Source organism: Haliaeetus albicilla, chromosome 11 (assembly GCF_947461875.1).
Source record: "Haliaeetus albicilla chromosome 11, bHalAlb1.1, whole genome shotgun sequence".
Classification (NCBI taxonomy): Eukaryota; Metazoa; Chordata; class Aves; order Accipitriformes; family Accipitridae; genus Haliaeetus; species Haliaeetus albicilla.
Window position 1 is genome coordinate 10,478,641 of NC_091493.1, and position 19,881 is coordinate 10,498,521.

At 38.9% G+C, this 19,881-nt stretch overlaps 1 protein-coding gene across 4 annotated transcripts in view; it reads left to right on the plus strand.

The window, feature by feature from the left end:
• Positions 1–19,881, plus strand: part of BMPR1A (bone morphogenetic protein receptor type 1A) — a 79,835-nt gene that overhangs the window by 41,125 nt on the left and 18,829 nt on the right. For all 4 annotated transcript variants that reach the window (XM_069796103.1, XM_069796104.1, XM_069796106.1 and 1 more), the window contains one exon: positions 16,477–16,683. In XM_069796103.1, coding sequence (XP_069652204.1) covers positions 16,617–16,683 — 67 coding nt within the window. In that variant the 5' untranslated portion in view covers positions 16,477–16,616. The remainder of the gene's footprint in view (positions 1–16,476; positions 16,684–19,881) is intronic.

Sequence of the window (19,881 nt, forward strand, 5' to 3'; positions counted from 1 at the left end):
CAAATAACAGTCCTCAAATTGTTTATCAATAGAGGACTCTGCAGATGAGCCACTGTCTTGAAAGATCACTCTTTTGTTTATTGGAAGAACAGTTTCTATTCTCAGGCTTGTAATTCCAAGCAAATTTCAAAATTGAGATTAAGTGTTTGGTAAACATGCATACTGATAGAAGACTCTATTTTAAGACCTATTTGTAGCATTAAATAGCTACATTAACCTATATGGTCTTCTGTGGACACTAGAACCACATCAGTCATTTAGAATAGTGATCAATATGCTAAAGTGAAAGGAAAGTCTGTGTTTGGGTAGATCTCAGGGTTTTATAGGATTAGAGAATGGTAGAGGGTAGAGAATGGGTCATCATAAAACAGTTTTTTCATCACTCTGCCCTCTGTTCTTAATGATCCCACTCCCAAAGTATTTAGAGCTGATGCAGTATTTAGAGAAGTAGTGCTGTAAGCTTTATTAATGAAAAATCTCACTCCTTTCATATGAGAGATTTGAGGGGAAGGGTAATGCTTGGAGATGCCATGTATAAGTGAGCTCTCTGAATAAAGAATACCAATAAATGCTAATTAGTATGTCTTCTAGATACCATACATGTTTCCCTCTTAAGTGTCTTTCAGATGCTATCCTGAATTGAAATGAACTGAAAAATGGGTGGATGCCCTTCTGTTACAGAGAGGGGAAAAAGAGAAGGGCTTTTTTTGCTGATACTTCTTATTTTGCTGATACAGCTGGGTAAAACCTTTCTGGTGTCAAGTGGTGGGGCATAAGCTTATACAGTTGGGTTGAAAACTCTGGATGCAGTATCTTTTTGAAAAGGGAAAAACAAAACAAACCCAACACCCTGTGTGTCCCCCTTCACAAGTTACCTTTTTTCCCTTCTTGTCCACTGTTTTTTTAAATAGTAATACCATTAGCAATGATTGGGGGAAGGAGATTGGTTTATGTTTTCCCTGTAAGTAGCTGATCTGGCAAGAAATAAAATGGCAACACCACTCCACCATGAAATTTCCCTACCTTGACACAGCTTGCCCTGTTTTTACTAAGGATTATGTGCTTGTAAGTCAACAAGCACACAAATGGCAAGAAGGGAGCTTATCAGAACCAAATAAAAACAAGTCATTTTGCTGATCATTTGTGTTCCTATGTATTTTCTACCTCCTGTTTTCATACCTTTATACTTGAATTTCAGTAGCAAGGTGACAAAGACAAAAAAAAAATAAGGTTACTAAGGCCAAAAGAGGGAAAAACTATAAGTACTGGATGTGGACAGAGTGCATTGTCCTAGACGTTGATCAGACATTTTATGTACTTCCCAAGCAGCAGATCTGTGGTGTTGTATTTTATAGCCTGACCTGCTTTCAGGTGTCTTTTGAGCCCATTTATGATTTTGACACTCACAAAACCCTGTGAAAGCGAGTGCTTTGGTTTAAAATGTTTGTTATATACAAAAGATGCATTTTGTTTGCATCTAAAACTGCTGCCTGATAATTTATTTGTTAGTTCCTTGGTGGTATACAGAGAAAAATTGTGATTAAATCTCTCTGGTCATCTCCTCCATGTTAAGGTTGAATGAAGAGTATTATACATCTCTCAATTCCCAAGAAGGTTTATTTTAATCTTTCTTTAATATGGAATCTCTCTGTAATACGGCCCTTCATTGTACTTTTGTTACTTCTACTCTATTTTTTGAGACAGTGTAAAATTTCCTTACATCTTAGTAGCATAAATGTCTGTCTTTTAATTGCAACTGTGAATTTGTGCAAGTCTTTAGCATTTCTAGTGTGATGGAACTACAGAAATACAGTTTAGTATATTATACCTAATCAATATAGCTATGTATGCTTAATTACCTTCTGCAGCTGGTCTCCTGTATCATGTTGTGTCTTTATTTACCATAAAGATTTTGGTTGTATGATTACTTTGTTTTCTTTGGGGTATTGAAAACTGGATTTGGATGACCTCCCACCCCCACTCCCCCCCGCCGTCCCTTAAATGTAAAATACTTCCTTAGTTTGACTTGCCTGCAGCAAGGCATGAGCTAGAGGGAGATTAAAGACCTCTAACGTACAACTGCTGGAACCGGTAACTGTAGTTGACGGTTTAGGAATAACTTCCTACTTTTCAGCTTCTAGTGTCTGTAGAGTTCTTATCTTTCTGTCGCCTTCCAAACCAGTGGAGGTAGAACCATCTCTTCTCATGTGAATGGAGCTTGTTTGTTCAGTAGCCAGGAACATGTGCCAAGTGTTTCAGAACGAAATCTGCCACTGATGAGGTGGTGTTCCTGCAATGGTTTTCTTATTAACCATCAAGACTGTGTAAGATCTCCATTCAGTTAGGAAGCAATTATTTTGTAAGGTTGGGTTAGCTGCCACTGAATTTCCTTGGTGGCAAACTATTTGCTAGGAGTTAATTCCATAACAAACAGGCAGAGCCACTTCAGGCTCAAACCACAAATGGGAAATGCAGGTCAGTGTGCTCAAAGCATTTTCCAGGAGTGGAGTAACCAGAAGTCTGTGTCGTCTTTTGAATCAGTTGATCAAAACAGGAAGCGCCAGTGATTCCACTCCAGAGCCGCTCTGTTCTGCGGCGTGCTGTCACATGTTTTGCTGGTAGTTTGACCAGTATCCTCCTAACAGTGCTCTCCTTACTTCCATTTGGCCTGGCTTAGCCCAGGTTGTTCCAGTAGTGTGACCATCTCGATCTCAGATGGCATAAAACAAGAGCCTTCCCTATTGCTAGGCCAGGATTGTCAGATTCAGGAAGGTGGAGTTAAGCTGTCCAAGAATCCCTTCATTTTACAGTTTTTATGTTGCCTCTGTCTGGCTCAGAAGTTCCTGTTGAAAGAGTAGTGGGTAACGTATCTCAAAGAAATCCGGGCAAGTTCCTATGTAGTAAGAAGAGGCTAAATTTTGTATTTTACTTTTGTCTGAGGATGGGAATTTTATGCGGTAGGATAGAGAACTAATTCAAGAACTTATGGTGAGAAAAGTATACAGGCAATGCATTCACAGTACAGTCTGAAGATGTTTGTATTGATAGGAATGTATTTTACAATCAGATTATTGTAACATGGATATGTAATTAGAAACATACCAGATTTTCTTTTTTGCTTATTTGTTGACTTAACGTTTAGATTAAGAATGGTAAAATGTGGTTATCTGCTGAACGTTAACACAGGGATTGTTTTTGTTTGCTTTTCAAGAATTGCTTTTCTTTTCCTTTTTTTCCTGCCCCCCCCCCCCCCCCCCCCGCCTTGAGGCAAAACCAAGCAGATAAATACTTCTTTCTGATGGTACTATTTTGAAGTAGTCTTAAGAAGTCAGTTATGGTTTAAAAGTTAACAATGTCCTTCTCCAGAGGTTCCAAGTTTATGATGTTATGATAAGTTTCATGAAATGTTACGTGAAATGTTTCCGAAGTGTTGTAATTGGTGTGGAGTTGCATGGAGATAAATCTAGGGATCCAGTTAAAATGTATCTTAAAATAATAAACAGGTACCTGTTAACTTAAAACCTAAGATTGATTTAGATAAATGTCCTTGTATAATATCCTTAATCTTCATAAAAAACAGTGTGATAGAAACTTGCTAGTTTTCTTCTAATCCAGATATGTCATATCCTTTAAAAAAATTAAATGTGTACTATAGCCCAGTCTAGGTGAAGAGGGCATACTTTTATCACGTCCTTAAAATATGTATGTTTACCATTTACAACACAGTACAGGAATTTCAGGATCTTCAGTAATAATTTGAATCTTTTAAAACTTAAATGTTCTGTTCTGAAATTTTTCGTTGTTAAAATACCTATGGTGAAAAATAATCTGAATAATTAGGAAGTAAATAATCATGAAATGCTTATTCATATGACACTTAATTTAAATATTTTGCCATTTTTGGAAAACAGGGAAATCTGTTAATACTATAGAATGGAAGATAACTTGTTGATGGTACAAGTTAATTAAAAAAAAACCAGTATTTTTTTCTTCAGTGTGCTTTGTCATGAACTGACTTGATGTAATACTGGAGTAGTTATTTCTAGTAATGTAATCCAAATATTAGGCTGGTGTGCTTGATATGTATAGGGAAGAACAGATGTAAAACATTGGCTCCACTACTGTGTGCAAGTGCACAAAGTCTTAAACTGTACACACTACTTAAAGTCTTAGGCTGCTAGTAAGTTTGCTAGTTATAGTTAGAAGTAAGCAGAAGTTGCCTGGAAAATGAGTAAGAAAACAGAATAACAATATTCTGGTGGAAAAAGAAAAAAAAGATAGGTGAGATAACTATATGCCAAAAAGTAGTAATACTTCAGTTGTATTAATTAATAACCTGAAGAGCAAGCTAACAGGAAAAAAGGGAAGATAAGGTAGTTTGAGGAAAAGTAAAGCAAGTTGTTGTGGTTTAACCCCAGCCAGCAACAAAGCTCCACACAGGCACTCGCTCGCTCCCCCATCCCACCCCCGCAGTGGGATGGGGGAGAGAATCGGGGGGGGGAAGTACACAGCTTGAGAATGACCGGTGAAGCGAGGATGATGGAAAAAGTTACTTGAGCTCTTTAGTATGAATTTAGGGTAAGGAAAATGTAACTGTTTAGGTAGGATAAGATGTGGTCAAATACTTGCTTTAGGGAAGAAAAAGTGGGCCTTGCTGCTACATCCACCAGAACAAGCATTTTGGTTATATCAAAAAAGTCGGTCAAAGAAACTCTTTAAGACTCGATTTTGGAGTTTTAGAAAGCAGGCATTCTTTATTGTAGAGCTGGGTGCACGGGGGATTGCTCTACCTATCGTGTACACCATCAGGCCTAATTGTGTAAGTTAAATACAATATGTTTTACATATTAACTAGATTTCCGAGAAATGTTATACATATTCATTAGTTTTCTGGGAAAGTATTAGCATATGTAAATGTCCTTTACATAGGTGCATTGAAGGTCTCTAGTGGTTTTCAGGAGTCTTCTGGTGGTCTTCCATAGTCGTCTTCACTTGTTTGTTACTTGACTCTTCTTGGATGATTCTGTGCAGTGTGATCTTCTGCATGTTTGATATATCTTATCCTAAAGAATGCTCGTTAGTGTTTCTATTATCTATGCTTATATTTTGACGTAATTTATATGGATATTTTTAAGCTAAGTTACCTAAGGACCTCCTTATCTTTTTCAGAAACTGCAAGGTTATCCAAAAGTAATTTCTCACACATTTTGCAACATACAGAACCTCCATCCACTACTGATCAGTAAACAATCAGGCAAAGAAACGGCAAGGCCATTGTATTCAGAAAAACATCCTGCATCATTGGTGTTGCCAAAATGGGCAGTTTCCGTCACACATCACAAGGGTCAAAGAGAAAAAGTAGGAAAGCAAGTAAAATTGATAGGAGAAGGAGTATCTAGTATAATCTCTGTACCTTCTTAGTTTCCTTAGGTCTTAGTTCAGTTGCTTTCTTAGAATATGGAGAGAAAAGCAAAGATTTGAATGAAAAAAATTAAGGTTTTTATTAGCTGGATGTGAAGTTTCATTTAATCTAAAAACCAAACTGCTACCTTGCATGTTGATGTTTTGCTTTTCTTAGCTCTACTATGCAACAGTTGTTGAAAAACTTTTATTTCTGAAGTTTATTTAAAATAACCTTTTTGCACTAAGAAATGGTGTGATTGCTTGAATACTAATGAGATAGAGTTTAGTAGTTTTATTAGTATCTAAATATTTTAATCTCATTGGGCTTTCTAGTCATGCTTCTTGTGTGTATGTTTTGTTTTTAAATTTTGTGCAGGAAAAAAAACAGTATTGCTTTAGCACTTCAGAGCAGGGAAATAGGGGATTATAACTGTTAAAGTATAAACATTACCTTTGAACTCTGTCTTTGTCTGCTTATTGAAAGATTACTGTGTTTGGATTGAGAAATGTCTTTGAAGCTATATTTGATGAAAGTACATTGTTTAAACTTAAGAGGAGTAGTTTGTGTATATGTGCATGCCATGTTGTTTCTGTAGTTATTTAACCAAGCGGATCTACAATGTACTTAAGAGTTTAACTTTGGGTTGCATTAAAATGTATTTTCATCTCGGCAAAACTTGCAGAATACTAACAGGGTAAGATAAGCTCAGACACCTATATCTAGAGTCCTGGAAATTTTTCCCAGAGAGATAATTCTTACATACTTCACAATTAAAAATTAAGTATTGCAGATGAAAGTAGAAACTGAATGCAGCATAGAGCTAATTTTAGATTATTTGTACTGTGGAAGCACTTTCTTAATATACCCATCTAATTTAATATCTCCAGTATTTGAGAAATAACTCTGTGTGTGAGCATGTCATGCTTTATACGTAAGCATTTATCACTCTATGTTACTGAGAATAACCGAATACTTTGCAGGTTCTATGTAAGATAATGAATGTTGTCATTACAAGATATTTACTTGCCAATGGATTTGGGGGTTTATTCTTTTTTTCCTTTCTTTTTCCTTTTTCTTTTTTTTTCTTTTTTTTTTTTTTTTTTCCTCCCTCCTTTTCTGCTTGGGCCTATTGAAACTTTGTTAACCTGCTTGTATGTATGTATCAGGGTTCTCCTTGAAAGCTCTGGGAGTTACTAGTGAGACTGCTTGTGAGGTTACTACCCCCAGCTGTCCACCTTGCTCTTTTGCTGGAGGTCATTGCCTCTGTGGCAGTATCAAGCAAGCACCAGCTCATCAGCCACTGCTGTTCAGAGCCTGGCATATTAATTTAAACTGCCATTGATTCTGGTTTAGGCTATGCTAGACTTGCCAATGACAATACTTGCTCACTTCTCTTGCCCTTGCTGTGGAGGTGGTAACCTCCTAGTGTTTTGTGTCTGGAGCTTGTAACCTCGTAAAAATATCCCAACATGAGTTTCTAGGGTGAGTGTCAAGGCTCACAGATGACTGTGAGCAGAAAAGCTGTTAGCTGACTATTCATATAATTCAAAAGAATTGTAAGAGAGGTTGAAAGGGCGCGTTTCAGCAATTTAAAGTTAGAAGGGCAATATAATTAACGCGAAGAACAAATATAACAGTTAAATGGCAATTTGCAAAGTACATATCTAAAATTCTGTTTCTGTAGTAAGAACACTTTAAATAATAATTTCCCCCTGCCATATCCATGTTTTAGAGGTGTGTAAAGGAGCAGCATCTACTACTTCATTTATTTGGCCTATCCAGCTATTAAATGACCTCTTTGGAAGACTGATGGCATACGGCTCCTTTGAGAGTATCTGTATGTTATTTACAGGGATTTGCGAGAACAGCTAGTCTGAGAGTTTCTCCTATGAGCAGAGTACGGTGTTTCTATGGGCATGGCGAGCAGGTGAGAAAAATAAGGATTAAGGCTTACCTTGCCAAGCAGCATTTTGTATTAGCAAATTGTGATGGTGTTGAACTTGCCAGTCTTGTCTCTGCTGTTTGTATGCATTGAGCAAATACTGTTAAAGAAAGCTTTCCTCCTGCGCATTGCAATGAGAAGTGCTGAATTTAATGATTTTAAAATTATGTGGCTTATTTATGAAGTAACATTTGCAAGTATGTTTTTATCTCGTTCACAAAACGATGTATGAATTAATTTGGACAGCAGTTATCTTATGGGTCGCAGAAAAAAACCATACGTCCGTGTTGACAGTTCTAAGCGTTTTGAGGGCAAGCAGTTTGCTTTTCGTGAAATGCTCCTCTGTTGGCCTTTTTTAATACCAGGTCACATGTCACTTGCTTTACAAGGGACACCATAGTGTCCTGGTCAGATACCAGCGGGAAGGGATTTGCAGTTACGTAAGTAGGCAGCAGAGATTCCCATGTTTAAGGCATCGCTACTAGCAGTGTGGAGGGGGGTTGCTTGTATTTTTGGCTGGGGGATGTGTTGGTAAGTAATGCTTTCTGTCTGTTCTCAGTAATTGAAACTGTTTTCCAGGGGTAAATAAAAAAAAAAAGGAAGGGGGGTTAAGGTCTCCTTTCTGTTACTCTTTCCTAGAACTGACTTATTCTCTGCTCTGTTTGGAAATATATCCTTTAATAACTAAAATCATACCTGCAACGTGAGTGCGAGGAGTGAAGGCTCTGTGAATAGCATTATCAAGTTGACTCTGTTGACCTTGGTGATTACTAATCTATGCAGTCGGGTATTTCTGAGCCCTGTCAGCCTTGCTTGTTTAGCGTTTTATTTATTTTATTGGGTTTTACAGGTCTCGAATAGGAAAAGAGGATTTAAAGAGAAAACCTGAAAAAAAGAAACCCAACCCCGTGTTTCTTCTTAAGGGGTGGAGGTCTTCTGGAGGGGAGCTGGCTTGCAGAGGGGGAAGACAGTATTCTTATGCTAATCCACGCTCTGGATAAGGAGCAAAGCGGCCGTGCAAACAATGGAAGTGGAGCCAGAAAGTCTGCTCGGCAGTCTAGCACGCCTTGAAAAGCATGTCAGGCAGGGCGCCTAGGGCTGCGCAGGGGAGGGGAGAGCTCCGGCTGACTTCATGGGGCTGGCAGCTGGCCAGAGGGCTTGGAGAAACCTCACTACCTAGACGACGAGAATTAAGGGGGGGAGTGGGGCGAAGGGGGAGAGGAGTCGCTGCGGCCGACTCTGCGTGTTCAGAAAAACAGGCCCCCCAAAACCCCCTTGAACTGTCTCAGCTGCGTGGCTGCTATTTTCTTCTTTGCACCGAAACTGAAATTCAAGTGATCTGTTTTTTAAATAGTGACCGCTTTCTCTAAACAGCGTTCCGTGTGAGAGATGTGGATTTTAGCAACGTGCCCCTACTCAGAAATTAGCTTACACTACCCTCATGTGGGCAGAAGGTTTGGATCAGAAAGTGTGCTGGAATCTGGAGCTTCAGGCTGGCCCAGGGGTGGCGCTGGGGGGGCTTTTGGTTTTCCATTCCTTGCTCCTCCTCTTGTAGGAGAAACCCATGTCAGTGACATCGGGGAAAAAGCATGGGTTTGTGTAGTATGCTTTATTATTGATTAAATTCAGTAACCAGAAAAAGACAGGCTGTTTTACTTAGGCACCATGAAATGAAAAATATGCTCTGTAACCACCAAACAAAAACCCACTTTCTGGAGAGCTCTTCATGAGTCACCTTTGCTTTGGAGAGAAAAAGTAGTTGTGAATTTCTTTGTGTAGACTGGGCAAAGGTTATAGGTTTAACAGAAACAAGCAAAGGCCACGGGATCTAAGTCTAATCAAAGCTTACCCTGTCAGTTTTTTGGTTGGGGGGGGGGGGGGGGGCGCGCGTGTGTGACATAGATTAATGAACAATTGTCCTTAAATTACAAAAAAATTACTGTAAGGTTGTGAAAACATTAATTAGTCATCTTTATAGTGCTGAAAGGGATGTCGCACTTTAGAAACCCTTCCTATGAAAGCATTTGTACTTTTAAAGGCACTGGTCCTGATTTTAGGGTCCATTGTTCACTTTAAAAAAAAAAAAAAGTGAGCAAATATATATTCAGGATTGAGGCCCAGCTTTTTCCCTTTTTCAGCCTAGGTATAGTGTTTGTATAAAATAGCTGTAATTCAGAGCCAAAATATGTGATAGGTCTTGTACACGGTATAGTATGACCATAATATTTGCAGTAGTGATGTGTGAAATTTGTAACAATTTTAATGACTTCTCGTGCTGTTTAGGGAACAAAAGGCTTTCTTTAAGTAATTTTTTTGTGAACAAAATTTAAAAGGTTTAAGTTACGTTCCTCGTTTGGATTTGTTAGAGATGGAATGTATTACATGTGGAGACTTTTCTCCTTGTTCACATAGACTGGTATGACAGTAAGGAACTAGCAAAAATGATAAATAGATAATAAAAACATTGAAGAATTATAGCTTCTGGGTAGAATAGCAGGAGTTGATGTCATTTATGATAGAAGGAGCATGGGTGTTCCTTTGCCAATTGTCTTGAGGGCAGAAGCTCTCAGCCAGCTAATCGCCAAAGTGATGGAGTTGAAAGAGTGGAAATGGGTCAAGATGAATAAAAATGTGTAGCGAAATCCTGTTTGAATGTGTTCAAATGAGAGAATGTGTCGTGTTTGTAACACACTAGGAAATGTCTGAATACCTGATGGCACTGGGAAAATAATTTTACTGAATTTCATTACTGTTAATTTGATGGCAGAAGCTTTGTAGCAGTTAGTTAATTGGATTCCAGAGTAACAGTAAGATGGGCATTCAGGAGTCCAGTGAGTGGCGTCCCCAATTACCTAATTGTGCTGGGCATGGTAAAGAGCAGCTAGGCTTTAATTTCTTCATGGCTAACAACTTTGTTTATGAAGCAGACAGATATATCATAATTTAGTAGTTTGGCTTCTAAATTCTGCAGTAATGTACACACATTTGATATTTGCAAGCAGTGTGAAATCTTCCTTGCGTAAGATTTCTGTTAGAGTATTCAAGGTAGATTTTGGTGACTTTTCTTCCAGCTGCTCAAAAATAAGAAGTCCTTTTTTAAGACTCTGAAGCCTCTTGCTGCAGAAAGCAGTTGTTAGGGGCTCGTGGTTTTTGAATGAACAAACCCACCATTGCAGTACCTGCATTATAAACACGTGGTTATAAATGTCCTACAAATAGATAGGTTTTTCATTTCAGTCTTTTGAGAAGTGTGTAATATACACACACCCACAAACATGCTTCATTTAACATTTCAGATTTTGTAGCAGTTTATAGGAGAAAGAACATTGAAATAATTTACACAACCTCTTGGCTTTTCGATTTGTGCAGTCAATAATAGTTTTAAACAATTCTAATACAATCTGCAATTTAATGGAATTAATTTTGTGAGATTGCACAGATTAGTGCCTAAACAAATAGGGCCTTATTTGAAATAGTTTTTGTTGATGGCCGTGCAACCAACTAGCTTGCAATAGCCAGCAGTCTTCTCTGTCAACTGTATGATTTCTTCATAGATGTTGGTGGTGGATTTACCTGCATTTTTAACTTAGCATATTTGACAGCACTTAGCATAGCTAGTTCAGCTGTTTCAGTATGAATCTGAAACTTTTATTTAAACTTTCTTCTTGTTATGGAATTGATTAAATCTGACTGTTTGACTTTGAATAAGCTAAAGTTAGCTATACCTTTTTTTATGTTATGAATAACAAAATGGAGTTGTAAGGGCTCTCCTGGAACAGAGTCTGCCCCTGTCGTGTCACCTGCAGCTACATGAGGTGGTGGCCTTTGTAAACTAAAGACTAATTAAGTTTTTGGATTCTATTTAGTTTAAAAATCTGCCCTAGAACCTTCTAATCAGTGGTTAGGAATTGTCTTCTAATTTCTGATCTAAATAAATTTTAATGGCTAATCCATACCTAGTTGTTGTGGCACCAGTAATTTTGTTCAGGTTGAATAGCTGCCTGTCTTTCCTTGTGTTTATTCTTATGTTACATTTTCAAAGAGTAATCATTTCCCTGCCAACTTTCACTGTATTGATATTTTTCTTTCCTTTTTGTCTCCATTCATAGGGCTTTCCTGTTCTCCAGATAGTATTATCAGTCCTTCTAGGCATATGCTGAATTTATCAATCGTGTTGTCTCTGCACTGTCCGTGTTTTACCATTTCCCCTGGGAAATTTCCCTAGGAAATCCTAGAGTTGTGTTTGTCTCTTTCTCCCAGCAACATCACATGGATGTCTCTGACATTCTATAATCAGTTAGGGTACTTGAGTCCTTGGATGTAGCTATCTCCTATGCATGAACTCCTAGTCTATGTGAAGCAGAAAGGCTTCAGAGTTCCCAATATGCGTAACTTTCCCAATTTCATGCTTTTGTATTTCATTCCATTTCTGTTACTTCAGTTCTTCATGTGATCAAAATCTTCCTGCAGAAGAACAACACTCAACTGAATTGACAATTCATGTTTGTCAGCAAGTTTATCAAAGTTTTGCTTTTTGGGCTTAGTTCATTAATGAAAAGGGTAAGTATTCGTGAATCAAGCTGACTGAAGAATCAAGGCCCTTGAATGTCATTTGAACTACACTAGTAATCTCTGTTCTTGAAACTACTTGTTGTCTGCCCTGTAGTGAATTCTTTACTGTTCTTACAATCCCTCTTTTCTCCATCCAAATTAATAATTTTCTTTGTGGCACCATATCAGGTTTTTTTAACCTGTAATAGAAAAGTTGTTGTTGCATACTGCCTTAGACTGACAGTCCAATTTATCTCTGGCATTCTGTTCCACCTCGAAGTTGTGTTCAAAACTGTACATGTGATTGAGGTAATATGCTTACGGTTACTTAAGTCACTTCTTGCCCCCATTACATGTAGGAGAAACATCTAATATTTTTCAGTTTTGCTTTGGCAAATACATTTACTTGGTATTGTATGTACTGCTGCAAATGTTTTGAATCATCTTGTCTGTTGAAATGGATTTAATGTTCAAATTGTTGTGAAGTCTGAGACTGACGTTTCTTTTTTCATGTGTTCCCCTTTTACAATACTATCTTTGTTCTTATGTTCAGCACTATCATTCTTTATTGAAATTTGGGACAGTGCAGCTCATTTGGTTTGGGGATCATGCTGTTAAAAATATCACAGAACCACATCTAAAGAACTGTTACCACTGAACTCCCTGCTTTCAGAATCGTTTTGGACCATATGACAAATCTTGCACACTTCAGCTGCGTATATTTGGAGTCATATGGAGTGTAGGGCTAGACTGCCATGATAGTGCCATGAATTCACAGCTGAATTCCAGTTCAGAAAAAACCCCACACAGTTTTAATAACAAAAGCATTTTCTTCAATAAACTATTTTTAGGAAAGATAATAAATTACACTGTAGACAAATAGGGCAGTACAACTGATGAATAAATTACTTTTTAATGGATTATGGTTGAATATTTCTTCATGGCTACAATAGAAAAAAAGAAAAAGAGAGATTGAGGACTTTGAAATCAGCTGATTGGCTTATGGGTTTGAATTTCTTCAGCATTGCTCTGTTGGCAGAGTAGCATTCCAGGTGTTAATTGATGCTTTAACACATTTGAAGTAGTCATTTAGTTGTGTCATTTTACACTGTTAATATCAGGCAGGTTTTGGAGAAATTCCAGCCATTGCTTACTTTAGTGTGCCTTAGTGGGGCTGCCAGTCTTCCTCTTTAATGGGAATCCAGAAATGGCTCAGAAAAGGTGTCATTGCAGCCTCTTCAGTTTTGTCAAATGTATTTTTTGTTGTTGTGGTTTGTTCTGTGTTTAGTGAAAGATATTCTCATACAAAGGTCATAACTACATCATTTTGGGGTGTGGCATTTGTTAGAAGCACTAGAACAACTAGTCTGTTCCCTAAAACTTTTTTTTAAGCTGTGAAACTACATAGCTATATCAGAGTGCCAGCTGAGTGCCAGCTGATCTTTAGGAATAAAATGTTGTCAAACAGTTTCCCTTTCTGCAAAAGAGCAACATAGCCTATTAGAGAACTAATTATCTTAGTTTGTTTAGCTCAGAAACTTACGTGAGAAAAAGGAAGAACAGTTCAAAGGATGGGTAAAAAGTGCCTAAAATCTCTTCTGATAGCTGTGGCAGGAAAGCTCTGCTGAACTTTACTGTGGTGACTGAAAAAACTGCCTCAATCCATCCACATCATGTTTTGGACACAGCTTTCTTGCTCCTGTGGTGTGGGCGGTAGAATAGGGCATGTGTCCACACTGCCGTTCATATTGGGACATTTTATTGTAAATCGCTAGTTTTTCATCAGCGCCCTAAGCTCACCTGCCCAACAGTGAAACGTTACCGTCAGTGCTGTGGGCGCAGCGAGGCTGGTGAGTGCTTGTCTGCCCAAGCCCTGCAGCCAGCGGCGGGGCTTTCCTGGCGAAGAGCAAACTGACACTGACAGTAGCAGCGGCAGAAAGGTAACTCAAGTAACAGTATTAAGGCATCATATGTGCGTTTCAGGGGAAGGGAAGGGAATTGCAGCCTTGCTGCGTTTTACTTTCCATTTTTGAGATTCTTTTAAGGGCTGATAAGCCTTCTCAAATTAGAATGATTTTTAAATGGGGAATTGTAACAGAACTTGTTCTCAGTGCCATTTTTATTGCATGTTTTTATACATACTTACATTTTAATACATACATATCTGTGAAAAATGAAATATTAATGAAAGGAAGATTCAGGTACAAAATACTGGTCCTAAGTGGAAAGCGTTATATTCTTGAATAGGCTTGGACAACATTTTTGAAAGCTACCTTAAATTGTCTCACTGAACAAAAATCACCATGAAATTGGAAGCGAGTTGCATTAAAATGTTCTTCTTTTCTCATTTCTTCTTGATTTTTTGATAACGTACTGTGTAGTACAGTGGTAAATACACGTTGCATGTTAAGTTCCCGTGCCAGTGTGCTCTCTTACCTCACTGAACTGGCGAGCGAGATCACCAGTTTCTGAAAGTTTAAAACACTCCTGCTCTTGAAATGTGGAAGAGTGAGCATAGGTAGCAGTCCTTATTGAAACTTGCATGCAGAAGATGGACAGAAATTATTTGTAAATGTACTTTAAACAGACTATTAGTGGGTGTTTTTCCTTGATGGACTGCAAAAATAATACTGTAAATAAAGCCTTTGTTGTTTTACTACATACAAGCTGTTGGAAGTTTTCGCCTTCCACGTGCTTTATTGAGGACTGAAGTTCATCGTAGTTGAAACACGGAATAAAGCACTGATACTTCCAGACTTCCGCTGCTGGCCTGATGTCTTTATAGCTAGAAAGACGTTCCCTGTCAGCTGTCGGAATTGGTCCTCTTTCCTGTGATTACGAAGCGCGTAAAGAGAGCGAATATTTTTGTTACCGTACTGCTTTTACCTCTGCCTCGCCAGGAAGTTTCTTCTGAAGTTTCGAGCGCCTGGGACGTCCGCAAAGCGTGGTGGTGGTGGTGGTGGTGGTGGTGGTGGTGGTGTTCCATGTCCTCCCCGCCGTCACCTGGCAGTCATCACGGCGAAGCGGCGGGGCCGCGGCGGCCGGGGAGCATGGCCGGCGGCCGGCAGGCGCCCGGCCCAGCGCTCGCCCCCGGCTTCCTCTGGCGCGGAGGCACTTTGTGGCTTCGTTAGGGAGAAGTCAGAGACGTGTGAAAAGTAGGCCAGGGGTCGGGGCGGCCTGCCCCAGCCCCGCCGAAATTGGAAGTGACGGACACCTCCCGGCTCGGCTGCTAATTTGCCTCCATGTTAAATGCCTCCGAAGCACTAATTAAAATGAAAAGTTCTTGGGTCTCACCGACAGACAGATTGAGTTATTGATGGTGGAAGCGGCCACCAACAGTAATTGCAGCCCGTCCCTGAGCGAACGCCAGTTTTGGCATTCATGAGCAGCGCCAGGCTGACAGGGGTCAGGGGGGTCAAGCCCACCGAAACAAGAGGCCGAGGAAAGGCAAAATCAGCCCTCTGTTCGTCTTTGTGCAACGTCGCTTTTGTTGCGATTAACTGTTTAGGTGTTCGAGCTGCTTTTTAGTCCTTTGAGGCCCAATTATGCTTCCCTTGTGAATCACTGCAGAAAGTTCGTTAAGCAGAACGTGACCACAGCTACTGCAGTCTGAAAAAGTAACTTCTTATTCAACTGTCTTAGCTATGTGTTTATCCACTGGATGAGTAGGCCTGTATTTTATTTTTGGAGCAAATGGCATGTGTATATAGTAGCATAATTTTTCAGGAGGGGTTAATTTGCACAAAACCTGTGAATCCAGAAGGATATCGGGATTTTGAATTGGAGTTAACATAGATTAATAATAAATGTTCATTGGTCTTGTGAACTGAGCTAACTTTCTCTTCTCCACAAAGCGCTATATAACGTAGCAGTCTGTAGGAAGAGGGACTGGAATATAGTTCATGCTAAGTGAGAAATTAATTTCTTCATTCAAATGTTAAGTGAGATTGTGCTTTTTTTTTTTTTAAACATGTAGCACTATCTAGAAGACAAAAGTAACACTAAGTAAATTAGGTAACTAAACTATTTTAATACAAATTTAGCTTTCATCCAGCAGAGGGGCTGGGTTTTTACTGCAATAAAGCTTTTCTGCAAGCATTTTTCAACTGGTGGCTCAACATAGTGTTGCTTTTTTCCCTGCAATATTATAAGAAGTCACCACTGAGTTTCATTTTTAAGAAAAATAGTAATTATAGATTTAATTTCTGTAAAGAAAATGGTTTTCAAACAGATTCACTTTTACATCTTAATCTGTTGAATACTACCTATGATAGCTGTGTGTAAGTCTAAAATATATGGCTGTGACTAGTGAGTTAACATATCTAATATTTTTTACAAGAATGCAAAAACGTTCCTGTGTGTTGTTACCAAAAATGTATATTTCAGAAGAACCCTGCTATTCAGTTGCATAGTAAATATGGCTAATGTTTTCAGTTATTAATCTTAGTAAACATATGCGTTTCTAATTATTTTTTGCAGCCACGTGGTTATGATCAGTGGGATGAAAAATCTTGACGGTTTTCTCTTGTTTCAGAAATGCAAGCAGTTTCATAACACTTTGTTTTACTGTATCTTTCAGGAAACGAAGTTGGAAAGTTACAAAAGCATCTTTGCAGTCAAGCACCAAACCTTGTATTAGGCTTTACCAAACAGACTAAGCTTAACATTTGTCAAGCAGAACGGCCAGTTGCCTTGCACGGGAAGGATTAGAAGTGAACAATGACTCGATTGAGAGTTTATGAGCAATTGCTTGGAGCCTATCTGCTTATCATTCTCCATGTTCAAGGTAAATATGTACTAACTGAAATAAGTTTATATTTTTCATCTGTAACTGGGTTGTGTGTATTCCAGTGGTTGGGGTAGGGTTTTTTCGTTTGGGGTTTGGTTTTTTAGGTTTGTTTTGGTTTGTTTTTTTTAATTTTGCAGGCAGGTGGCTTATCTGCCTGACATGTCATATAGCCACTTCCCTAAAAAGAAGGACATTATAGTGGCCATGTGTCCTGGTTTCAGCTGGGGTAGAGTTAATTTTCTTTCTAGTAGCTGGTATAGTGCTATGTTTTGGATTCAGTATGAGAAGAATGTTGATAACACGCTGATGTTTTCAGTTGTTGCTAAGTAATGTTTAGTCTAAAGTCAAGGATTTTTCAGCTTCTCATGCCCAGCCAGCAAGAAGGCTGGAGGGGCACAAGAAGTGGGGAAGGGACACAGCCAGGGCACCTGACCCAAACTGGCCAAAGGGGTATTCCATACCATGTGACATCATGCCCAGTATATAAACTGGGGGGAGCTGGGCAGGGTGGGGGGTGGGGATCACTGGTTGGGAACTAACTGGGCATCCGTTGGTGAGTGGTGAGCAATTGCATTGTGCATCACTTGTTTTGTGAAAAGAATTCCAGTTCTTTTATTGTTGTCATTATTATCATTATTATTTTCTTCCTTTCTGTTCTTTTAAACTGTTGTTGTAGTATACATTATAGATTAGGTCTATTTTAGCAAATGCTTAAGTGGAGACAATACCAGAAGTGTATAGTACACTGTGATGCAGGTTATATGAGCAGCAGAATTGAAGGTTTGACTTTCTGAATTTCAGTTTCCTGTATGTGTGCATCTTTGATCCCTTTAAACTTGACACACTGAAGAAATTGCTGTGTGCAGTACCCTGTGCCTTCTGGTGCTCCTAGCAGCCAAGAGATAGTGTGGTATAACTAGTCTAAATAAACTTGTTATGCCTACTCGATGGGCCAAGATGAGGCTATGGGATGTTCACAATAGCCTGGTTTTCAGTTAGTGAAGATACTTGTTTGTACATCTGTTGTCTTTCCAGCCACCAGTTATGAAAAACTTCTGGAAACCCAGTTGTCATTAGAACTTCAACTCCTCTGTCAAATTGGGTTGAATTAAAAAGAAAAGTGTTGGGAACCGAAGTATTGGGAACCAGCCAATGTCAATATCTCATGCTCTATCAGGAATTGAAGCTTAAGTATAAAGATTATAACTGGCTTGTGGAAAAATCCATTGTATTATTATTTCCTTACTCATTAGCAACTGTACCTGGTAGATCTGATTCTGTAATTGCTTGTAGTTCAGAGAAGTGTCAGAATAGCAGAACGGTATCTGAGCTGTTAGTGGTATTGCATTCTCATGTTTGGGACATGAACAGTGGTGCTCTGCATGTCCATAAAGCATGTACATCCATAGCTGGTCTCTGTGTAAGATTTCTTGTTCTCCCTGCTGTGCACCTCTCATATATCTCAGTCGAATATACAGAGCTTTCCATATGTTTTGAGGGAAATAAACAAGACTAATTTGGTACTGCCACTGTAATACTTGAATCTAAAAGGTTTTATATTCTTTTTCCACGCTTACATCAATTACTGCTTAGTGCTTGATTTTATTTTGAGATATTCTTTGAGCTATTTACTTTCAAGAGTAACAATTAAATGAATCCATTAAAATGGGGAGAGGAGGAAGCCTGGTAGGTACCCAGATGACAATCTTTGTTCTTTTTCTGCTGTGGACCTGCAATATGAGATTAAAGGATTTAGCAGAGCTGTGTCTATCAGGACTATGCTTGATACATAGCTTGACAACTGATTTTAAGAGCAGACTTGCATCAAGTGTGTAATGGGCCTGCTCCCTTTAAGCCACTTGGTCCTGTCTCTCCCCGCGTGTTGGTATTTATCCTCTTGTAACCAAGTGCCAAGGTGTATTTGGGAACTGCTGCAGCTTCTAACTTGGGTGGGGGGAAGCACAAGGCTCTACCCTTAAACATAACCCAAACCTTTATTAAGCAGTATATACAAATGACACTGAAGATACTTACCTGGAATTGACCAGGGAGGAGCTGTCAACTACACTAAGACCTGAATTAAATGAACAGTGCCTCAGTGCAAGGAGGATCATCTTTAAGCTCTTTCAAGTACCATCCCACACGCACATTCACAGCTAAGCTTTTATGGAACAGAACTCCTCTCTCTGGATCTGTGCAGAATTGCACTTTACTTAAAACTGCCATTCTTTCTTTTGAGTTTCCTGTGGGGTTCAGTCCAGGAGGCTACCACGAGCACACTGAAGGCTTCTGTATTGTTGAGTACAGCCTACAGAATTGTAAACTTTTCTTCCAAAACTGGACAAGTGTTCCTGTATAATTGCCAAGTTATTTGAGTGCTTTCATCTTTTTAGCCTGCAGGGGCTCAGAATAGTGTCTCGTAACTTTTAGGTATGTGCTTTAAGTGCTGATGTTTGGCTTGATTCACTCTGTGTTTGTGTATGCATGCACACACGTACTTCAGGAGTGGGGAAGAGCATTGGGTCTTAGTTTGAAGCTTTGTCATTGCAGCAAAGATTCCAAGGTTGAAAGCAACAAAACAAACAAATCCAGGATTATTCCATCTTTGTTGCATTAGTTAAGTTTTGAGAGGGAAATTATCAAGACCAGTCCCTCTTCGTGTTGTGGACACGCAATTTTAAATTGGCAAGTAATAGCTCAACTATTTAGACAGAAATAGCCTAGTTTGGGTATAGTGGAAGTTTATAGTACAGATTTTCAAATATTCACAGGTAGCTGTAAGGTGATTAGATTGGTAACAGGCACAAATCACAATAAAGGAAATTTTGGTGAGAAATTAGGAAAGAAATTTTCACTGTGAATGTGGTTAAGCACTAGAAGAGGCTGCCTCGAGAGGTTGTGCAATATCCATCCTTAGAGATAGTTGAAACTTTACTAGAATGACTCTGAACAACCTAGTCTCACTTAGAAGTTGGTCCTGCTTTGACCAGGTGGTGGTACCAGGTGACTTCTAGAGGTCTCATCTACTCTAAAATACTCTCAGACACAGTATTTTGCAGTGGGGCTTGTTCTACTAGAATTCAAGCAGCTTTGCTGCTTCTTGCAGAAGATACCAGCTTCTTCCCTCGAAGAGGTTGGGAGTGATATGCTTTGTTCTTTTTACTGAAGTCATGGTTACCCCTTTGCATTAGTCAG